Below are 25,034 nucleotides of genomic sequence, written 5' to 3'. Positions count from 1 at the left end.
ATATTAGTTATACAAGCTGAGCTTCCCCAGCAGGTCCAAATGTCCACCCAATTGCTCTGGAGCTTAGAGTTCAAGGTTTATTACTGTTTCCTATCCAGTATTAAGTGCTTTGCAAGACTGTTAGCAGCTAGAGCTGAAATCAGCTTTGCCAGTTACAGATGATTTCACTCCCTTTGTTATGTAGGTAATTGTTGTAATGCAGTTAGGAAAAATGGTATGACTCAAAGAATGTACCCCCAAAAATGTAGAATTGTAAGTTTCCCTAATCTTTTTCTCCCCAGTTCCCCTTATTGGTTGTGTGAATTCCCTCCACCCCTTTCCCCCTGTCTTCAAAAAGGAGTGCTTATCAATCCCTCTTCCTCTTTCCCTCCTGCTACCTCACTCTGTAGGATCCCAAGAAATAAAGCTGTAGCTGCCATCTCAGCAAAGGGAAAGAGCCTCGTTTTTAGGTTCTTCTTTGACAAGCTAAACTATCTCCCCTGTCTCCCTGGCTGCTGCTGCGTGGACAGTGGTAACAGAGAGGCAGGGGACATTAGAAGGTAATATGCCAAAAAGACTGTTAAATGAGAGCTTAGGTACCACCTAATTATGGAAAATGATGGAGAATAGTTGCTCTCTCCCTGTTTTGTTTTTCTTTTTTTTAAATATAAGAATAATTCCAGTAAATACTCATGAGTGTCTGCAATTTCTCACTTCTGCTGTGTCAGAGCCACAGCCACAAGCTTTCAGGCATATACACTTCTGCTACTTTTTATCTGATACTTGTCATATACCTAAACATAATTTGTTAAATCAGGGAACCAGCTTACTGTCATCACTTTATGTTTAGATATAGCCTGAATATAGTGCACTCTCAGAACAAGTATGAGAAAATGGATATGAATGAAAATACTAATTCACCCAGGACATCAAGACAGGACTACAGAAATTACGGAAAAGCATATATTCAATTCCCCTAGAAACTTAGCCCATTTGTTTTTATATATAGTACAATATATTTTTAGTGCTCAGTGTTTTATTGCCTGGGTATTTACTGTGGAATTTATCATACAACTAGACTTAAATACTGCAGTGTTCTAATTAATTTTGTCTTAAATAACTAATTGTGTGAAAATTATCTGAACTCTTGTTCAAATGCATAACTGTTTGAAAATCACTTGTTCTCTTCCACTTCTCTTCCCATTTCACTCTTTTTTCATTATTATTTAATTGACTTTCAACATTGTTCAACATTTCTAAGGATTTGGGGCAAGAAAAACCTACGGAAGTCCTATTTCAATTTAATTTCATTGTGCATGCTTTTATTCCTTCCTGTCTAAAAAGTTTAACTAAATTTTTAAAATTCTAAATAGCAAGACAATTCTCTAAAGACCTGGTCCTATGCCCAGTGAAGTGAACTTGGATTTAATTGGATGATGAGCAGGAGGGACTGGAGGAGTGTAATGCATCTCAGTTGGCTTGACTGACCAAAAGGACTGCTTGCTATTTAAGAAATGCTAGTGCAAATAACAGAATACACAACATAGTGTAACTATATTATTTGAACACAACTTTTCTGAATCCTTCTGAAAGAAGAGTCTTATTTTTTAACAGATAAAGTGCAGTTACTTCAGAGAGCAAAGGCATGAATCAAAATAGCTTTTTAATAGGTTTATAGTTTATCATACTTATAAAAAAAGAAGTACTAATATCTTAATTGAAGATCCTGCTTTTAAGAAGTAACTTTAAGAAAGTACATTTTCCAGTTTAAATTAGTTAAAAAAAATTAGGATTCTCTAGTTTATATTATCACACATTATTCTGAATTATGGCTATTCCACTTTTCAAAAATTGTTTGGTAGCATTGGAGGTTGTCTGTGTCTTCTTTCAGTTTCTGTCTTAACCCTGAATAAAATGACACCAGAAAAATGTCATAATCCAAAATACTTTTAATCCAACTTACTTATCCGGCGTATTTTTAACGGTGCTAAAAGCACATCAGGTGGGTTCAGATCAATAGGGGAATGGTAGTCACCAACAGACTCCATTTTTTATATTATTTGGTCTCAAAATCACCTAAGATGCAAACTTTCTTTCTCTATGTGTGAAGTGTACAGCTGTTCAATACAAATATGTTTTGGTGTTCACCCTTTCAAACAAAAGAGAACAGTCTGTAAACAGGAAAAAATACCTCTCGTCCAAGTTCACAATAGTTACATGGCACCACAGTACACCATGATACAGTTAAAAGGGAAGACACAAACCTACATTTCACCATAATCCTTCCTTCATCAATGAACATTTATATAATGAGTATATATACATGTGTGTGCGTTTTACTTAATTTTATAGTAAAATGGAAATTCAGGTTATTGAACTGTTACAGTATCTGACATCTGACATTTGTTGGTTCACTCATTTTTCAAGTCTAATAAGAAATCTGGGAATCTGTCACTAGCTCTTGGATTTTGGCTTGCTCACAAGGGAAGAGGAGGGAATAAATTGGTAAACAGAAGGGTTTTTTTAATCTTAGCACCACCTTAAACAAGCCTCACTGAGAAGCTTACTCAGAATGTAATTTTTCTTTAGTTTTGTTTGTTTGCTTCATTGAGGTTTTTTCTAACAGCTTTGGAGAAAGTGACAGGGAACACATGGGACAGAGTATTAGAGAAATTTAATCTCAAAAGGGGAGAAAGTGTTTTATGTTACCTCCTGGTTAGCAGCAGCTAGTTCTTCTTCCAGTGCAGAGACTCTTTCTAAAGAAACCCTCAGTCGTTCCCTTACCTAGAAGAAAAATCAAAATATGTGCAGTAACGTAATTTCTATTAGTCTTTAAAGATTATATAATCTGCCATTTGCTCTACGGTATGCCCTGCCACTCCACTTGCAGGCATGTGTGCTGCACCCTTGCAAGAGACATGCTGTGTAGTAAACATTTAAACCTAACTATAGGAAAACTTAACCCATTAAAATAGGTGTCAAACTTTAAATGCCACATGGCTGTTCCACAGTCTGCCTGAAATTTTATGGAATACACAGCAAATGAAAATATTTTAAGACCACATTAGGTATAAAAGCAAAACTTTCACAAACATCTTTTACAAAGGATAAAGAATAAAACATTTGCAGATGTTTTAAATTCACTCCATGAAAGATAACTAATCTGTTTATAGTAACTGAGTGCAATAAATTCATAGAAAAATAACTTGTAGCATTGCCTTCAGGCCCATATACTAGAAATCTTTTATATCATCATGCCTTTGTTTCAGTTTTGCAAAAAGTCATAAACAATGTATATACTCTCATAAGCAGAAAAATCTTCTGTGTTTGCACCAGTTTCATAAATAACCTAATCTGTTCAGAAGAAGATTATGATCTCAATTATTACTAGTAGTAGCATTTTAATTATCAATAAATATTGATTATTAATAGTTAATACTAAATGTATCTGAAGACACATTGAGAGCTGGTTTGAGTGCCCTGGCTAATTGTTAGCTCGTGTAGCTCGTGTAACCTAAGCCAGCAATGTAGCTGCAGTAAAACCAAAGGCAAATCAGACCTGAAGTGACCTCCAGTGCTGTGTGTGACTTTCTCCTGACTGCTAAGGCACCCTGTGACTTTCCTAATTTACAGAACTTCATTAGGCACCTCACTCCAAGTATATTTCTTTCCATGTTCCAGCTATGCTGCAGCAATGCTGTTCCAGCTGCTGATCCATGGATGTTTAAGGCTATTAGCAATGTTTGTAGGGTAAGGTAGCATACCAAATTAGACCAAGAGATGTAGCTGGAAAATTATGCAAAACAAAACCAGTCTTTCAAACTTTCAAAACAAAGAAAGATGACATGTTTTCATTGTTTTCAGATCCGTGACAAATACAGGAGATCCCTAAAACAGTTGTATATATCCTAAAGCTTTCATATTTTTTCCAGTGATAGCTCTTAGTCTAATAAATATTACCTTTTTTTTTACACAGTTCATTTTTATTTGGTACTGACTGAAATGAGATTTTGCTAACAGATTCAATATATCCCAAGAATGGATCAGACTTCAGTAGATGAAAATTAGTTAGCAAAACTATAACACAGCATGTTCAGTTGACTTTAAAACTGACTAATCTAAAGATGAAATACATATTCAGGAAGCAAACACTTAAAACTATTCACCCTTTCTAACAAATGCAGTTTTTACGCAGTACTTTGAGGCTTTTGTTCCTCTTTACATAGTTTATTTAAAACTAGTGAGGGGTGTAGACCTGTCTCCAAGAGGCCTGATTTCAACTTCTCTAACTGCCATGGGAGCTGGTGTACAACTTTTTAACAAAAATCTCGGATTAGATATGAAAAATTACAATCATGTTTCTGGCTTCAATCTCTTTGGCTGTTAGTGCTGCCTTGGGACAGAATGATTAAGAGAAAATTTACAAGCAGGCAGTTGTTAAAAGCCAAAATGAAATACAACGAGTTGGCAACTTTACTTGAATTTTTTTCTGAAACCTTCATGTATTCAAGTCTGAGTGTTTTATAAAGGACAAAGTATTTAAAAAAATGCATTATAATATTTCTTACACTGACATTCACTTTGAATGGTATTAGAATTTGCAAACCTGCCAGGCCACATTACTGAGGATGTCACAGCTCTACAAGGAGCTGGAATCAGAAGAATTACCCTTAAAGTTTACACACTGTGGCACTGTAGAACTGAATCCTAGTGGGTTTTATACAGCCATTTTAGAGCTTGTTAACAACACTCCCTCTAAACAACAGAGAGCTCTGGAGACACAATTTTTTACATGGCACTTCAGCAAAACTAGGTAGAGAATTAATGTTTCTATTCTGACTATTGAGCTATTATATTCAAATACATTTCTTTTCATTCTTGGCCTGTTGTCAGTGACAACATTAAACATTTCCAGTGTAAGACAGAGTAACAGTTGGAAGCTGTTTCCTTTGTCCTGCCTTACCTCACCTTCCTCCCACATACATAGCTAATACACTGCCTTTTTTTATAATGACCTAACCAAAATTGCAGTCTGATGGCTCTTATTTGTTCTCTGAGTCTAACAGTTGCTAAAGGAAATGAAATCAATTCTGCCTTGGCACAGAAAGTATCTTTTTTCCTTTCATCTGACCAGTGAACAATAAATTGAGATTCCCATTTGCCATAGAGACATTGGAAAGGCTGCAACTAATTCTTCATTTTCAAACATAAATAAAGCTGTTGAAGTTGAGGAAAATCTTTGATTCTATTAGTAAAAAAATAAGTTACATCAGCAGTCTGATCTGAAGGAGAAATCTGCTCTGGTTAAAGCTGTAACTTTATTTCTCATTTTATATTTCTTTGTCAGTCATACACAAGTGTATTACAAAGGATTTTTTACTGGACTCTCTCTTCAAATTTCTGTTCACAGCAAAAAAAATCTCAAACAGAACCATCCTAATTTCTGAGAGATGCAGGAAAGGTGGTTTCTCCAGGTCACTATCTTGTTATAGAAAAAGGAACTGGAACAAATGCAAACTATTTTTATCTGACAATATTTGTTTGAGGGATTTTTTTATGTGATGAATGCCAATTAGTGATTGGCATATTACACTGTTTTCTATTTTCTGGAAGTGACAGTAAGTGAGTAACTGTAGTTAATAAGAACTATCTTACTGAGATCATGTGTATCACTTCAGAAGTTACTCTGCTTAAATTTCATATAATTCCTCAAAATATTTTTATTTTCTTGGGCACATGATAGAGCTTTACTAAAAAAGGTTTCACAAAGACTAATCAGATGTCAACTGATCTAACAGAAATGCTATCATACACATTTTTAAAGGACAAATACCTGGAGAATAGAAGGCTCTAGGGTGAACTTATAGTACCTTCCAGTTTCTAAGGGGGCTTACAAGAGAGCTGGAGATTTTTCACAAGGGCAGATAGTGACAGGACAAGGTGGAAGGGATTGAAACTGAAAGAGGACAGATTTAAATTAGGTATTAGGAAGACATTTTCTTACTGTGGAAGTGGTGAGCCACTGGAACAGGTTCCCAAAGAAGCTGTGGATGCCCCACCCCTGGAAGCGTTCAAGGCCAGTTTGGATGGGGTCTAGAGCAACATGGGCCATGAATGGTGTCCCTAACACAGCAGAGGGTTCAAACTAGTGATTTTTAATTATTTCCATGTTGTGACTTTATGACTGTAGTGTCACAGACACAGCAGAAAAGAGTTGCTCTCTCCATGTTAGAGGGTGTATCCAACATATGCCCAGATGACTGAGTATTCTTCTGGCTTTTAAATGCAACCACATTATCTTTAAATGTAACACAGTCAATGTCATGTTAGCACTGCTGTCAGTGCAAAATATCACCCATCTTTCTCTGTCTCCTAGCAACTGCTTCCCACTTTTTTGCTTGCTGTCAAATTCTTTCTTCATTCTCTTCAGATCTGCAGCCCATAAAAAGCTTTTAAGAAAACACTTGCACAGTAGAATTGAATCACTTTTTTTTGATAAACAGTGTATTGTATAAAAGTTCTCCTAGTTACCTGCTAATGAATAAAAAGACAGTGACAATGCTGACACGAATAGGCTAATTTTGTTTGTAAGAATATCAACTATGCTTTTCTGCCATAAATTAATCTCAAGAGAACCAGTGGGTTTTTGATTCTTAGCTAAGACAGTAACATCTGGTAGCTGCTTTCCACTATGAAGATCAACTGGATGCTTTTCTTACAACACTGACCAAAAAACTGGGTTTGGAGAAGTTGCTTCTTCTTTCCAAATGTACATTTTAAAAGTTGAACCCAAAGTTTAAAGCAAAAGAGGAAAAATGTCTGCAGGACAACAATCATCAGATCTATATTAGAAGGCTAGTAGAACTATAGAATGGCACAAGTAACATAATAATTTTTCTACCTTTTGTTCTTTCTGAATTGTACATAAGGACTATATATTTCCTGACCTACTCAATGTCTATTCTAACCATGAAGTTAACATGAGCTTCTATTTTTTATTCAGCTCCAATGATTTCTAGGAAATATTGTCTTTACTCGCTCTTTTAGAAACAATTCCATGTATATTCACATATAATATCACAAAATATTTTGCAGTGTTGCCTTACATTAGTTCCACAACTTCTCATTGCATGAAAAAAGCCACACAACAAAAGTATGAACTACTTAGCGGCAATAAGAGAAGTGCTTGAGACCTGAAGCATTAAGAAGGACAGGGTAAATAACTGAAGGGAGGCTTCCACCCTATGAACACTGCTATGAATTTCAACTGACTTATACAATGGCAAATTGTATAAGAAATGTTAAGTCAGAATTTCACACTGGTCCTAGCCCAAATCACTCCTAATTCTGGTGTTTCAAACTTCACATTTTTTAAACAATGCTTGTTGTTTGTGACATATAACCTAAACTTACACTTAGGTAAAACAGTCACTGAATTTAACTTCTCACATGATGAAAATTTAAAATTGCTAGCAGAACTGCCCATTTGCTTTGGTTTTGTATTTCTAAAAAATGTTAGCATAGTTAGATATACAAAATTTTTTGCAAATGTATAACTTCTCTCAAATTAAATTTCTAAATAATAATAATAATAATAATAATAATAAATGCAGTTAGTGTGGTATCCATTTCATTTGCTGTGGCACAACTTACCCAAGGAGACACAATGAGATTTTTCTGAGGGACACATATAATGGTAAACATTTCTAAACTAAATGAACACTGTCATTATCCCCAGGCCCTAAAGCAAAAATTCTCGTAAAATACATTAAAACAGTCTGTGAAGACTTTTGTTTGGCTCTACTAAGGTCTCGTACAGATAATGGGCTAAGACTAAAAGCATACTCTTACCATTTCCTACTTACTTACTTACTGGGCTCAGCCAAACAGGCTCTCTCACATGGGAAGCTCATGACAAGCTTTCATTCTCCAGGATTGTGTCATGTGGATAATGAGAGGGATGCTGAAGGAGCTGTCAGACTGAAAAAACTACAATGACAGCCATATTTTCTCAGAATAATGCGATCACAGCTGTGATCTCTCTGTGGTGATCTATCTTTTGGACAAAAGGTAAAAGCAAAGCCCAGACTTCAGGTAATAGAAAGTCAACAGACTGAAATAAGGTATCACTCCTGATTATTTTTATACTTAAGCAGGCCTGCCTAAAAATTGATACATTTTATTTTTCACTTTCCAATCTGTTAGTAGGTTTCATTGCATTTTCTTATAGTAATGAGGATGGTTTTATAGTTCTTGTACTGTGCATGTAGCAATCCTTTCATGATCAGTCAGGTTTTGTGGCAGAGCTTGCTACAACACATCAAGTTGTTTTAGTGTAGGAAGTGAAAACATGAAAGAAAATTGGCATTCAAGAAGAATTTTAAGATTTTCTTCATATTTTTGTAAGTTTAAAGGGCAAAACTTCTCATGAAAATATTATGTTATGCTTTTCCAAGAATGCAACATCCACATTAATAGTTTCAGTCAACATTTTTTGTGAAGAAAAAATTAAATAAAAATTTGCATTACTCATTTGCAAAGGATCATGATACATTTCCAGTGCACTTCTGACAGTTTGTATTACTCTTTATCCATTAACGTACTTCAGCTTCGTGTGCATTTTCTGCTGGGGCACTGTTTATTTTGCTGTGACATCAGTGTATCATAAATTGTGTTTTTTTGACTCAGTTTTACTGTAAGATTCTGCCTGTAGACCTCCCCTGAGCACAGCAGCAGTCTGTGTTGGTGAAGCATTACCCACAATATAGGAAGACAAGACATACATAGGTCAAACTTCATTGACTCCATCCGTGGATGCCAAGAGACTTCATTAGCTTGTCATAAGAAGACCTTTTTCTACATTGAAAGTACCAGAAGTCAGGGAGATTCCTGATGAGTGGAAAACTCACAAAAGTTCTGTCCTTCTTCATGAAATACAGGAGTTATTCTGGGAAGATCCAGGAAAGTACAAGCTGGACAGCATAGGGAAGGTTATAGAGCAAATCTTCCAGGAAGCATTTTCAGGCACATAAAGGCTAAGATGGTGATTCGGGAGAGCCAGTATGGTCTTGTCAAAATCAAATGATACCTGGCCAATCTCACTGCCTTGCATGATGAGAGGACTGGTTCCACGGGTGAGGGGAGAACAGTGAATGCTCTTTGTCTCTACTGAGATTTTCTGCAAGATCTTCCATTTATACCTAGAGAAACTGGTGAGATGTAAATTGGTGAAACAGATTCCATGGTGCATCAAAAATGGACTGGACTGCAACGTTCAGAGGTTTGTGATCAGCGACACAATGTCTGTGTGGCATTCCATTGCCACAAAATGCACAACCCTAGGGAATAAGACAGGCTTTGGGAAGAGAAAGCAGTTTTGCAGAAAAGACCTAGTGGTGAAAAAGGCCAGTACACAGTTTGGCCCGTGGGTTGGAGAAAATTACTATTCATCTCCAGACTTTTGAGGCTGCATTTGGTTTTGAGATTCCTGGCAGAAGAAAGACATTGGCAGATTTCTATGAAGGCCCACCAAGTTGGCCACAGGCTGGAGCACACAGTATATGAAACAGGCTGAGAGAGCTCGGCCTGGTCAAAGTGAAGGAGGAACTGTTCCTGGGAGATCTAATTGCTGTCTACAACCAGCTAACCAGAAGATGTGGAGGAAACACAGCTAGATTCTTCTTGCAGATGTAGGAAGGGAAGACCTTGCAGGACAAGAGGGAACCAGTGCAACACTCAACAACAGAAACTCCAGATAGGTATTATGGGAAAAAAACTACAGTGAGGGTGGTGAAACACCAGAAGAGGTTTGCTGCCTAGAAATTATTCAGAAGTTACTGGACAGGACCTTAAGCAACCTGAAACAGTTGGCCCTGCTTTGAGCAGGAGGTTGAGCCAGATGTCTCTGAGGAGCTCCAACCCACATTGTTCTACTTGTCCCTGAAAAGCTTCAATGCATTTTTATAAGCGGATTGATATCTTATTTCTGAAGGGTCTGAAACAAATCTAACTTACATAACTTTTCTGTCACCATGCAGAATATATGACTCACATGCCATAAAAAAAATTTTAGCACATTTGGGTGCATGCAGTCTTTTTTACTTTCATTATTTTTAAATAAAAATCACCATAATGCTGACAATTTGTGAAAGCATTATATTATCAAGTATCTGGGTGATATCTGCGACAACTTTGATCCAATCTTTCCAGAGACACTGTAACAAAACCAGATATTTTTATATAGGATTTGTACTTTAAAATAATGTGGTCTGGGCTTATAACAAATTATTTTAAAATAATTTATTAAACTGTTTACTGGACTTATCTCAGAATGCTTTATAGCAAAAATATGATTTATTGCATCAAAATATGAAAGGTTCAACACAAAGATAAACAGCATGTTGGAAAAGTAATTTTGACTGATTTCAGAACTTGTTTTATAACGGAACGAATCTTTTCTTATAATGATTGCAGATGGTTGACTTTTCTAACCTGATAATTGTCATTACCACTGGGACAGGAATCAGTTAGATACATAAGATGTCTATCTGTGTCATTCCAAAAAATTTTAATGTGCTAAATACTGATTTTAACCTATTTCATTTAAAATAATATAAGAATAGAATTTTCTTTTAACAATGTAAGGCAAATTTTTCAATAATTCAAGTCAAAATATTACATGTAGCTTCAATCTAATTCCATACAATAGTTTTCAAAATGGGATGTAAAATAAACTGCATAATACCAAAACAGTAAAGCATTCACAAAAGAAAATGTGTAAGAGGTACACAACTGTTGAATAATCAGAATCGATCTCAAGTTTAGTTCTTACTATTTCTCATACTTATCCAACACAATGTCAAAAAGTATAAAAGCTGCAGAGCTCTCTACCCTAGTTTTATCAATATTTAAAGTGCTGGATAAAAGATCAAAGCTCAGAGTATAAATCCCATCAATCTTCAAAAGATCTTTGTAATAATACAGGATTTTTAAAGTCTTAATGACATCTAAAATCTTATTACAGTGGTTAGAAGTCATTATAGTTCCTTTTCTAGATTTTCTTTGAAGATGCTTTCATGATATCTGAGTAGAACACATAACCCTAAATATACCTAAACACATAATCAGTTTTTATTTAGCCTAAGTTTCCTTAATTTATTTAAATTTGAACATAATAGCTAACCTATAATGACTCATAACCCACAGAGTCTCATCCTTTCATTACCAATGATATATATTGCTATATATCTACAGCTACCTCAGTTCATTAAGTAAAGTCAACTTTCTGAGTCTATTTCTGAAAGTTAAATTTGCTCCTGTGAGACCATTAAATTGGTTCTGTACAATACAGCTCATCTGTGGAGTCAATGGTTTCGGAGGCTGTGCTGCACAATGTCATCCCTGCTTACCCAACCATCTCAAACAGAGAAGCAGCAATGAGCAAACCAGCCAAAACAGACCCCATAAGGAATGAAGTTCTTTGCTCATGAGCCTTGTTTCTCACGTGCTCCCTGCATGTGTAGTTTTGAGGCACTTAATAATTTCGATAAGTCACCTTCCAAGCATGTTGTTTCTAGACTTGAACTGGATTTCTGAATTCATGTACACAATACTCAAGGTGATAATTCATAGTTGAACAAAGTTTCATTCACTTTGAATATAGTCTTTCCAGCACAGAATAGATGAGGAATGCAATGTAAGGACCCTCTTCATTAGCATGACTGGATGCAGTTATCAGCGTTTTTTACCTTGATTTTGCAGACCCTTCCTCACCACTGATAATCAAGAATGTACTAATTACTTTAGGTTATGTTCCTTGTAAAGGGAATGTTGTCCTTGTGTAGCAAAGGCTAAAAAGATCTCTGAAATTAAGGAGGTTTTTCTCCTAAAAATATCTAAGAGCCAAGTTCCCTTATGTAGTTAGGAAGAACTCATTCTGCCTCTCTGTGTGTTTTTAAAATTTGAGGTATACCTGCATTTTCATGACCATAACTTAAAATCACATTCTACACTCAATAAATTCTACAGGATCATCTTTATTTTGTGCTAAATAGGAAAAACATGTCTGGTAGGGGTGAGATTTGCTGAGAAGTAATTTCTATTGTCTACAAAAGATAGCTGAAGTGACTCTGAGTGCATTACAGCTATTGGCCATACATGCTTACCATCCAGATTTCTCTGGACACCTGTAAATGTTCCAAGTACGGTATGTATTCCAAGGAGTAAATAAACAATACTGTTGCTCTGCTGCATCATAAAGCACAATTAGGCAAGTTGAAGAGTGTTTTTAGCAAGTTTTTTTTCCATACTGTACCTTTTCATCCAAAGCCTTGTGGTGCTCAAACAGAGATTTCAGAGCTTTGAGGACCTCAACTTCACTGGAAACCCCTGAGGGAGACTGTGCTTGCCGTTTCACCACTGTCATCCTCAGGGACCTTTCGTGTCTCGAGACAAGGCACTCCAAATGCTCCAGTAACAGCTATTGGATTTGAAATAAAGATTTATTAATTTCTGCACCCCTAAACGCCACATAAATCCTAACTACAAAGTGCATGATAACAAACAGCAATTTTCTTGGAAACCTCATTGTAGGAGAGATTGCTGGAACTATTAGAAATATTTCATGTTTCTAAACCAGATGGAATAAATGGAAAAACAGAAAATCTACTCATGATTTGACTTAACACTCTGCTATGAAAAGCAAAAACAACAAATCATTAAGCATAGGGTCACTGTTTAAATTAATTACATATTTGCATATCATTTGTGATAGTAATTGACAAGTATTGGCAGCCAAATAAACAAAGTCTAAAGAATCATGCAAAAATATTAAATAAGTTTACAATTAATTCAGCCTAACTAATATATTTTCAATTTATCTTGAAAGCAACTTAACACAATATGTAGGAGTGAACAGTATATTTTATTAGATTTTTAAGACTATTCATTAGAACTGCCACAGCTAATGGTGCTCGTCACTAGCACATGCTTTAAAATATTCATTTCCTCTGTTGTATTAAAAACACCACAAATACCAGAGAGGTCCATAAACATCTGTAAAATAGACCATAAATAACATATCACAAAAACATATTATATTTATTTTTCATCATTACTCTGAGGTTAAAGGAAAAATTAAAATGGTATGTTGATGTTGTATAGAAAATTCCTCATTTGCCCATATTTTCAAAGGGCTACCATTGCTGTTTTTAGTGCCTGAGCATTAAAGAGACTTGGTTAGCTGTAAGGTTAAATCAAGGTAGCTAAATTCATGAATCAGAATGCATGTTAAATGTATTGTAATTGAAACAAACAATTATATCTAAGTCACTGAACTGGAAATCTGAACGTTACTTAGACAATTGTTTAATATTTCTCCTTTGATGTGGCTCTTAATATAGCTACTATTAGTAAATATATATATTTATCTGTAATCCACAGTTATTCTTAGTTATATAAGAGTTTTTATTCTTACACTAATTACTAGACATAGAAGAGCAAAAGCAGAGGGCAATTACATTAGAGATGTATACTGATACTAAGTCAGAATAAGAATGATTATGATTTGGTGTCATCTTTGCTTCAAACATGGTTCTTATGTCTGGATTTGCAGCTGGTTATTGTGTTACAATAACTTTATTCTTCACGAATTGTGAATGAATATGTGAACAATGTTAATACAATGAGACTTAGAAAGACTCCCTGCAGTTCAAGAAAGGAGGGTCTCCCTATCATTTCTGAATCCAAGTCATGGCCTGTGTGTATGAAAAACAAATTAACGAGAAATTCACAAGCTTTCTCATTCCTGAAGGGCTAATGGCAGATATAGGTGGATTTTTAATTATTTGAGGCAGTCCAAAGCAGCAAATTTGAAGAGACCTCTTTATGATAGAGCCATCAAGAATTCAATATGGGGCTGTGGGAAGTTGGAAAATTAAATGAGATTAGAACTTTTCCAAATATTTACAGAGTATTTATGTTCATAGTAGTAATTAAACAATTAATTGCTATTATAAATAGAACTGAATTGCTGATTTTTGGTCTAAATTCTTGTATTGCCATGGTTTTTCTAGGCCATCTATGTTATCTGGGAGAGAGCTGCAGGAAAGTAAGTCAATAGCTGATTTCTAATTCTTCAACCTACTGTCTGCCGTGTCTCTTGAAAGAGTCTGTAAGGGTGCAACATTTCCTTCTCTGTGCAGCCTAACTCTGCCCAGCTCCATAGCCCTGGGGTAGCCAGAATCTGACTCTGATCCACGCTGTGCACTTAGATTTCCCCACGGTCATTCCCAACTCCTGGCTGATCCCATTAGAGCCTGGCTTATCCCAATTGGTTCTCTTTATGCAGAAATTTTTCAGTGCATCACAGCTATGTCTCGATCATTCTAAATCCAGCCAAAAGGCTACAGATATCTAAAGAAATTGGGAAAAAAGGGAAAACATTGGCCGACGGTTGAGTTTTTAAAATGGCCATTCCTTCCACAGCTCTGTAGTTGTCTAATGCTCAAACTGACACCCACTAAACCAGTCCAGAGTAACAAAACCTTGGCAACCTTTTTTTCAGCCCAACTCTGAGCAAATTTATGATATTTGGTGTCCTACTACCCTATATGACTTATCTCCCAGACAAATGCTGTGATAATCAGAGACTTCTGAGAGCCTGCCTGCAAGACTTAGTTGGATAGGAAAATCTGGTTTAAGAGAGGAAAAACGTGATGGTGACATGGAAATTTTGACATGGAAAAATATTAATGACAGAAGAAATGACACATAACCTATAGCAGAGAGACAAATAAAGAATACACAAAAACCTCCTAGCATACATCCAGAACCTCATTTTGAGCTGAGGCAGACAGATAATCCCAAAAGGGCATGTGAAGTCAGCATGGACAGAAGACAAGAAATTTGCTAAGCAAAGGCAGAACAGAGATCAAAGAGAATGATGAAGAGACAAAACAAGTTAAACAAGGTTTACAAGTATAAGAAGCTAGTAGACTAGTGGGAACTCAGAAGCTCTAATGGGGTGATTGCGGAGGAGTTTGCTAGTTGAAATGAACAGTACAGCACTCCAGCCTTTTGCAGATTACCTACAGATACATATTTAGGTTATGTTACTGCCATGTTAGAAACATGCCTAATACATAATACTAAACCACTGACAATCACCCATTTAACATACACAAAAGCTAAGGTTTTTTTTAGCTTAGAGCAACCATTTCAAAGGAGAAAAAGACATATTCCAATGTCTGCATACATTTCATAGTTGCTACATAAATCAAGTGTAAAATTCTGTGTTGCCTATTTTACTGTAAACAGATTCTCACAGCTGTGTCAAAAGACCCATGGAGAACTAAAACAGTGCTTGTGAACATTTTATACTTTTTCTTTCTGTTCGTATTTACTCAAGCGTTTGCGTCACTTATTCTTCTGGAAACTACCTCCGATCACGAATTTTCCTTACCATCAGCTCTAGGAACGTTCAAGAAGGCATGCTAACAGAGGTTTTTCTTTTGTAAGAATGTCTTATTTTTGCTTTTCAACAAAAATAACATCTATTTCTTCACAAATTCTGTTAGCGCTGCTAACAGCAGCACCAACTGAGCAGGGAATACTATTAACCAGGTTTCTTAGTAAAACATTACTCCCAGTTTTGCTGAAAGGGAAAAAACCTAAGGGATAACACATCTGATTGTGACTGAGAACAAATAGCAAATCCTTGCCCCCTGCTCTGACGAAATGCTGGGTTCACAGACTAATAGAATTGCTTAGGCTGGAAAAAACCTCTAAGATCATCAAGTCCAAGCATTAGCCCAGCACTACTACGTCCTCCACTAAACAAAGTGCCCAAGCGCCACATCTACACATCTTTTAAATACCTCCAGGGATGGCAACCCTACTGTTTCCCTGGGCAGCCTGTTCCAATGCTGTATCCAATCATGAAAATAACCGTCTTCGTGAAGAAATTGTCCATGATGCCCAGCCTAAACTTCCCCTGGTGTAACTTAAGGCCATTTCCTCACTTGCTACCTGGAAGAAGGGGCTGACCCCACACCTGACTTACATCTGTAGAGAGTGATAGGGTCTCCTCTGAGCCACCTTTTCTCCAGGCTAAACATCCCCAGGCCCCTCAGCTGCTCCTTATAAGACTTGTGCTTCAGACCCTTCACAGCTTTGTTGCCCTACTTTGGACTTGTAACAATAGCTGCTGTTTTATTCAACTTTTCCCCAGTTACAATTATATTAAAAAAAAGGGGTAATAGATCTTCCCTGCTTCCCATGGAAGTAAAAATGTCAACGACACTGACAGAATTAAGAAGTGTCTCAGGGCTACAATAATGAGGGAAGGGAATATAAACATAGAAGATTGACATTGAAGATGATGGCGTGTCCAACCAATGTTCAACATCTGAGGGAAATCACAATAACTTCTGGGCATGCTGAGGACTTGCCTCCACATACGTAGTTCAAGAATTAATATTCCAAATAGTTGTGAGAACATCACAAGTTTTCACGTTGAAATAATGTTGCAACAATAATGGTAATTCGTTTAAACTACAAAAGAATGGTTAGAAACAGCTTTAGGGATTTCAGTAAGTTGCAATTAAACTCTGGCATTAATAGTGATCATGGGCTGCTGAGCATTTTCTGCTCCCTCACACTGTCAAGCTGTAACAGTTGTCAAGCACTCAGAGGGACAGGCAGCCTGCAAAGAAAAGAAGATGAAGATCAACAGCAGCAGGTAGGACAGAATCACCCACGCATCATTGCTATGCTTTCCCTACTGGAAAGCATAAGCTTGACAATGAATTATGAAATAATCTGACAAGTGAGTTTTATGCTGGGCAAATTTTATGATGCTCATGATGCCATGCTGATAATTGTATTTTATGTAAATAGGATTATTTCTGGAACTCTGGACTTTTAATAAGCATAAAAATGTATAAAAATAATAATTTAAAGACTGAAAAGTGCTCTAGTGCATATTTTTTGAATGAATGTAGCATCTTTAAAGTGTTAATTAGAATGAAATGAAAATGAAAGGTGAAAAATTTTAGAATATACCCAGCTTCCTGTATTTCTCAAATCACTTACAAAGCCATTATGAAAGTGATTGATTTCTGTGAAACAGAAATGCATGGTTAGATTTAATGGTATAAACTACCTCAGCGTAGATTATCACCTACTCTGCTCTACTACAATCTACCACCATGACTCTATGGACACTGATCTACATATATAAAATGAAAGAAGTTAAAATAATCATTTTATGGAATGATGGCTCAGTAAATCAAAATTAGTGTGACTCAGTAGAGTTTGCAATTACTGGATTTTAATAAATATAAAATATTTTATCTTAACTTTCATTATTTTTTAAAAACTTATTTGTAGAAAAAGTTCACAGCAGAATAATAAATGGAGAAATTAAAGACTCAGCAGATGGTAATGGAGAGAAAAGGAGAGTCATAAATAATAAAATACAGGGGGAAAAAATTAAAGAAAAGACCTTTAGTGAAATGAGACAGACTTAGCTTAAGTTATTCCTTAGAGGAATGAGGTAACCCACTAAGAAGACAATTATCTTTTGAGGTTCAGCTTAGAATTTCTCACTAGCAGAGGAAAAACTGAATTTTCTTTCAGTCTATATTTAGAATTCACATTGTTCAGTGAATCTCCATCTCTGGTATGAGCAGAGAAGACAAGTAAAATAAGCAGACATGAGGTTGAAGACTACCTCTAAAATCAGTCACAAAATCAGTAATTTTCTTCAGCATTGTTCCACAGTGATGGAAACCACTTTTCACCTGTGGTCACGTGGTGTGACCTCCAACAGCTACACTGGTAAGCTAAAAGTGAAAATCTTTCTCTGAAAAAAGGAAGTTACAGCCCAACTACTGCAGTGTGTCCCACGTCTGTCCTTCTGTACAGAAAGCAAAATGCAAGCAATCTAAAACCTTAAAGAAATCACACATATGTGAAACAAAGGTGTGAAAGAAAATGTAACAATTGGATAATGGTACAAAGTAACAGGAAGAATAGGGGTTTTGTAAGAATAATGAATAGAAATATAATAGCTATTACACTACACAGATTACCTAAAAATACATAGTTATATGAAAACATAGTGATTGAATAACTATATGTCACATTTACTATCTGTTGTTACACAACTTTCTGACAGAAGTTTTTTTTTTTTAAAGAAGAGACACGTGAATCTACAAGACAGTTAATAATATTGAGGCAATGATATATACTGTTACTTATATTATTGAATTAATGTTTTGCAATTTGCAGAACTCTACAAGACAGATATACTTATTTTCCTGTGTACAGCGTTTTTAGACTGTAAGAACTCCTCATGTTTAAAAAAGAAATACAATACCTGATTAATTTTCAGCACCTATGAAATTGATTTAATTAAAAAGACCTATGAAAAAATGAGCTAAAATAGGTAAAACCATAATTTGAAATATATTCATAGAGTTTCCCAACACAGTAGAAGGGAATTTGAATCATAAAATGCAGGGTTAAGTTCTGATCTATAGGTATGATGGGACTGCAGTGCATAATTGAAGATGTTTCATAAGCCATTCAATAAGGAATGGAGACAATAAAATATGAATTAAATTAGACATAACTCAGCCTTGTTCACTTTAATAAGAGCTTCATCTCCTAAGGCATTAAGCAAAAGAGAATTAATGACACTGTCTTCATTATTGCTGTTTCATTTATGAACACAGGTACAATTTTTTTGTTTCTAAACTGTTAGAATTAAAATGGTTCAGACCAATTTGAGTAAGAAATTTATACTTTATTCAAAAAGCACATGTATGTGTCTGGTCCTTTTTTTGTTGTAGGAGAAAATCCACAATCAGATTAATCCACAGAAGTACTGTAACATATTTTTTTCAGCTACCAAACCAACCCCCAAGTTTCCTCACAATAATATTCTGATCTAATAAGTTAATCATATGTATTCTTTTAAATAATACAGACTGAGAAAAAAAAAAAATTGTTTTCATTTGAACAGCCAAAGTAGTGTTATTTTATAATTTCCATTAAATAACCTGCTAGATCACACTGACTTATCTTCCAGCTTCAGAAAAGATGCTATCTTTCTACATGATACAAGTGATCACTCTATCTAGAGGATATCCAGAGAAGTAACTGTAAGAGTTTCTATTAAGATATTTTTGTATCTGTTTTCAAAGTCCCATACAATGGTCTTCCAGAGAGAACTTGTCTTCCTGTCAGCAATGCCACACAATCAGCGCTCCCACATTCTCTATTTTGCCTTGTGTGTTGATAGATTAAGTTGCCAGCTACGTTCTTAAAATGAAAATATTTCTGCTAATATGTTAGAAAAAGTTTATCTTAGGCAGGAAAAATACACATTCAATAGCAAATGCCTAAGAATGCTTCTAGAAGGATTGAGTAGAAACTTGATTAAATATTGGGGTAAGATTTAATTTCTTATTTTGGCTGAGATCTGAAGTGTATGTGTCCCAAAAAATGTAATTCCATCATGATGTCTCTCTCTAATATATGTTACCATCAAGGTCTACTACTACAGCTTGGCATAGAATGGGAAATCAGGATGTGAAATCAGTTTTGTGTTTACGTGATGAGGAAAAACTGTGAGGCTGTTGCCAAAAAAGAAAGACGAACATAGATGTGGGTCTAGAGTAAATAAAATACTGCCAGTCAGGCTAACTGAAAGTGTAAAAGGGACCTGGAAGGCTGGTGTGTACTCAGGACCTGACAGAATTGCCCTTTTCATTCCTTTCTGCTGATATTCAGTAGCAGGACAAATCAAACAATATCTTTTTTGCTGTTACCCTAAGGAGATAAAAGGTTGGATAAAAAAATTCAGGAGCTGCAATTTGGAGCTCAGCATCTTCATTTAAAATCAGAAGGGAGTGCTACTTGGGACAAAGTGCTTGTCATGAGTAGTTCCACTATGTGTGATTATGCATGAGTGTGTCCTGGGGGGTCAGGTGAGCTAAGCTAGGGCTGGCTTAAGTGTGAACATTAGAGGGAGGACAAAAGATGCACTAGATAGACTATATATATATGAGAAAATACATTTAATTTTCTCACTGTGAAAGTGTATCAGTGTCCTCCAAATATTATTATTTTATTAGAATCCTTGCTAAATTAACAGAAAAAAATTGGATCAAATGTTTTTTCTTACAAAATATTAATGTTGTTTTGCATTAATAACACCATAAATCTCAGCTTGCAGAAGTGCCACTTTATATGCAATGCCTTTCCAATGAACACTGCTGGAAATCACATCATTGAGACTGTGTGTAGAAAACAACAACTTTGCATATAAAATGCTCATCTTTCCCTGTCACTCCAGAAAACAGCATGACTATTACAGCCAACTCTGGAATATATTGTAGTAATATGGCAGATTAAAGCCAGGCTAGAATACAAATATGACATGGAAGGGTAATAACTTATTCATGAAAATGCTAGAGGTCAGGGTAAGGCATGTCTCTGAATTTTTTCCTCTTTCTTTCTCCATTAATATTTGGACTCTGTCTTTCCCTTGTTTACTGTAATATCTCGTGCTTTCCTTATATTTTTTCATAGCCTAAACATTTTGATCTCTAGCTTCATCCTCATTTTGAAAATACACTGTTAGCATTTACTACTTTTAACTGCAAGGACTTGCAAGGATTATAACACTGTAACTCTTATTTGTTGATACTAGTTCTCCTGGAAAACCTCTTACTGATTTTTCTTTTATGTAGCACAAGAAACACAAGAATGGATGATCTTTAATCTTCTTGCTCTGCAGAGAAATTGTCTATGACAGAGATCAGTCTGACTTAGGAGATGACTTGCAGTTGAGTCATCTGCCTTTTCTCTCATGGTTCCTTGGCAAGTGACTATCTTTGGCTACTAGGCTGTCTTGGAATTTTTGTTAGTCTGCACTGCTTATATCAAACCCACATTAGATATTGGTGCACTGCAGCTTTAACATGCTAAAGCTGGTGTTCAGTGGACTTTGGAGTGAAATGGATAAAGCATTTTTTTATTAAATACTAAAATAATACACATGTAGGAGTTACTGATAATTTAAGCAGCTACAGAAAGTCTTAAGACTTTTCTTCAGCTGACATCTTTTGCTAAACCTGGAAAATGCAGTGCAATTCCTACATGTTTCTCAAAATCAATTAATTAATTAATTATTGGGAGAAAAATTAGGTCTCACCTATACCTCCCATAAGATTTTCCAAACCCATCACCTCTAAAAACTTTGTGCTAAATGTGATCATCTCCTGAACATCCAGGAAAGTATAAGGGTACATGGGTCAACTTTGCCTCTTTGTAGGCACCTGTTTCATCTGTCCTCCCTTGAATTTCTGAACTCTATGGCACTCAGTGGTGCTATAGATGGGAAGAAGAAAGCAGGGAGAAAGGCCCTCTCTCAGGTCTTCTGGCATATATATTGTCAGATTCTCTTAAAAATGCAAATTAGCTGCCAAAGAAGAGATGTTAGCTGAGTAGCCAAACTGCTATTAATTTATTAAGAATAGGATAATGGGAAAAGTTACACAGATCACAGAGAATCATCCTTGGTGTTCAGCCTCTGAGATCTCTTTTGTATATTCACTACCAGCCTGACTACCACCTGACCTGGGACTACTCTAGCTCTTTCCTCACACCTTTCCACAAACACCATAAAGTCTCCTCTGCTACTCTCTTGTTTCTAGACCAAATCTGTCTTTTCCCAGACACTTTTACATGCAAATTATTCTGAAAACAATTCTGTCCGTTGTTTGAGAATCTTCAGAAGGTGCTGTATCATATATTCTTGTTCCCAGAGAAAACAGTACCTTCTGATTGAAGCACAACAGGATACATTTCAGGATTTAATCTTGTCTCTGCTCAGGAGTATGGCAAATGACATTCACTTCAAGGGTCACAAGGCTGCATGTAGGCTAAACAACAGACTGCGTGTGGTATGTGCAGCAGCCTTCATCTCATTCAGATCGAATCCAAGGCACAAGGCAAAGCTGGTTATCTGTTGTAACCCTGCCTTTTGCCTTGGTAAGAGATGAGGATATGTTCAGGCTACTCGGGCTTGGAAGGCTGCATGAGTCCCTTGCTTTAAAAGATATTTACACTGAATGACATTACCATGTTACAAACTACATCTCCTGTGATTGTAACTGTTCACAATATATCTGGCTAATACACTCATGTCCTTCAGGACTGTAGCACGGTAGATATGTCCTGCTACTTAGAATCACCTTTACTCGTGAAAATGCTGGAATTTTGTTCTCTGATTCACACAAATGAAGATCTAGATTTATATGTAAGTTTACATACACATGATATCCAGAAAAGGTCTGCTGTATACTTACTCTTGTGTTGTTTCTTTCAGCTTTTAGTTCTGAAATCTCTTCCTCTTTTTCAAGCAGCTGTTCCCTGCATGCATTTAATTCTTTTGTCAGTGCAGCAAATTCCTGTAGAATAAAATTATATATGAAGTTACTCAAGATGTAAGCACTAGGATAATCAAATCCATGTGCCTTCTTGAGGATTTTAATAATATCTAGAAATCACCAACACAAACTAAAATAGCATATGTAAGCTTCAGCATCTACCAAAATCATTTCAAGTTTAGACACAGCTAATAAAAGGTAACTACTGATTTAAGTTTAGAAACAAAAGAAGATTTGAAATGGTGGCAGCATCCCCCATACACAAGCTATCAGAACCACACCAGAAGAAGAACAGAACTGGCCAATTTCATAGCAACAGAGACACCACATTTCACATGTAAGGAGGTTCAACTCAACATACCCACTTAGGAGCATTCTAGCCACTCCATAAGGCAGCGTTTGCAATATGGCATTTGAGAAAAATGTTAAGGTATTCACTAATCAAAATCTACCTAATATCAAATTAACATAAGTAATATATGAGTTGTGAAAAAATACTCTACTTGATATTGAAGTTAGCCATTAAAATGTATTCAGTCATTATAGTGAAATAGTCATCTGTGATGACTCAGAACAAGATTTTTTAGTTGGAATGAATTTCCTATGAATTAACAACATAAAATGAAAGTGAATTTTAAGCTGCTCCTGACATTAAGTTTTATGCATGTGTATTAGTTAAGAGGTGTTCTGAAAAACTTTTCGTTTTCAAAACTTCTATTAAAATGTTTTGAATTTACCACTGCTCTTCAACAATACACATAAATTTTTTTTTATACAAAGGGCGGTTGTAGAGTTGTTATTAATTTCAATAAGGAAAAAGCTTCACTCCATATGTGTTTATTTTGACAGACATAAGATATACTAAGCTGTAGTGGTTAATTTTATCCTTTATAGTAAAAAAGATGCTATGTATCTCACAAACACAGTAAGGTAGATGAAAAGCCTTTAAGATTTGTGATCATGTTTTGAGAAAAAAATTGTCTTGAACAGCTCTTTAACAAATATGTATACATATTTTTAAATACTGGGTTAATTTTAATTTGACCGAAACAGTCGTAAGAGCCCACCAGCTCACAAGCAAGAAGTTAAGCTGCACTCCAAGAGAAAGCAGATCAAGAAAAAAAACATGTCCAGGTGGTTTATCTTCTCAGCCAGTAGGATGAAGCTGAGACTCAATCTCCTTATTTAAGTCAAAAGCTGTGATGATCTCAAAAGGGCTTGGTTTGCTGCTTTTCCTCAAGCTGTGGAAAGCAGCTTTTAGCTGAACTAAATAGGTGTTCAACAGAACTTTGGTGGGTCTTCCTAGTTCCATTCTATTTTAGTCAAGTTTTTAAATAGTTAACAGTATATGGTATTATATATTAGAAATTATTCAAATAAATTTCAAATGATATTCTGGAAACATGTAGCTAAGGGTGCTTTATTTTTCATTTTTCAGCAGCTGGAACTGGAAGTACAGCAGACCTTCATGCAAATTGCATGGTAGGAAAGAGGGTGTTGTTCTGATACCCTCAGTGGATTTTGTTTTAGACACTGGCTATTGATCACATGAACCATATATTGATGCTTTGTGTCCTACCTTCTAATCAGTATTTGCTTTTTACATCCTAGTGGTCAGGTACATATAAGGCTACACAGTATGTTAAAACCGTTAGCCTAGGTTTGAAAATGAAATTTTTATTGTAATACTCTTCCCTTGCTTTTCAAAAGTTTCATTAACACTTCTGCCTGTACGTCTTAAACTAGGATTCAGAAACTACTAGTCCAGCAGTGTTATTCTGTTCATATTTAAAAAAAAAGCCGCTCCTGTCCTTAAGGTTCTAAGTAATGTTGCATACTGAATGAAAAATCAGACTAAACAGAAAGCTAGTGATCTCAACTCACACTGAATCAGAATTTTGAAGCACAAAACCAAACACAAACACATTTTTACACATTTTTGTCTACAGCCCTACAGGGTGGAGCCCTTGTTACACACACATGGATTAGCGTCTGTAATACTTGTTAGAGTCTCACAGAATAAACTTTCAGTGTAATCTATGGAGTATGTTGTTGCTGTTTATGTTTTCTCATTTCTTGGTATTGTTTCAGCTGGAATTAAAATAGACATTTTGGCATATGCTTGGGCATCCGTTTGGGTGACAGGTGGTGGAAAGGATAACAAATGTCATCTGGTGCCTTACGGTTTGAGTTCTGAACTACAGTAAGGCAAATCAGTCTGGTAACCTGAATTTCCTACTTTCCTTGCAAATAAAAAAAAAAAATAAATGTTTATCAAATTGCACATCTTTGCTGTGCCAAGGCAAGCCTGCAGCCAGTACAATCCCTACTGCTTTGGTCAATGCTCCTACTAGTTTGCTAAGCAGCATGGAGTTTATTCTTAGGGTAACTTCTGGTCATCAGAGCAAGTTTTCCCTTGCTTTTAAGCAAATAATTTCTCAAAATTCTGCTCCCAGTGAGTCCTATACCTAACGTAACGTTGTTTCAGCCTCCCAATACCTTCAGTTTATTCTCAAAACATCTATTAGTATCTACCTTAGCTGGGCTACCTGTGTCCAGTGTTTTAGTCTTTGTTATTTGAATAGCCAACATTAT

General features: G+C 35.7%; 1 protein-coding gene across 1 annotated transcript in view; it reads right to left on the bottom strand.

The window, feature by feature from the left end:
- Nucleotides 1-25,034, bottom strand: part of LOC131592210 (liprin-alpha-2) — a 282,831-nt gene that overhangs the window by 88,167 nt on the left and 169,630 nt on the right. Inside the window, exons 3-5 of the mRNA XM_058863579.1 lie at nt 22,359-22,460; nt 12,293-12,457; nt 2,689-2,763 (exon numbers count right to left, since the gene is read on the bottom strand). Of these exons, the coding sequence (XP_058719562.1) occupies nt 2,689-2,763; nt 12,293-12,457; nt 22,359-22,460 (342 nt within the window). The remainder of the gene's footprint in view (nt 1-2,688; nt 2,764-12,292; nt 12,458-22,358; nt 22,461-25,034) is intronic.

Source organism: Poecile atricapillus, chromosome W (genome assembly GCF_030490865.1).
Source record: "Poecile atricapillus isolate bPoeAtr1 chromosome W, bPoeAtr1.hap1, whole genome shotgun sequence".
NCBI lineage: Eukaryota > Metazoa > Chordata > Aves > Passeriformes > Paridae > Poecile > Poecile atricapillus.
The sequence above is the reverse complement of the archived record's forward strand: the minus strand, read 5'-3'. Positions and strand labels throughout refer to the sequence as shown.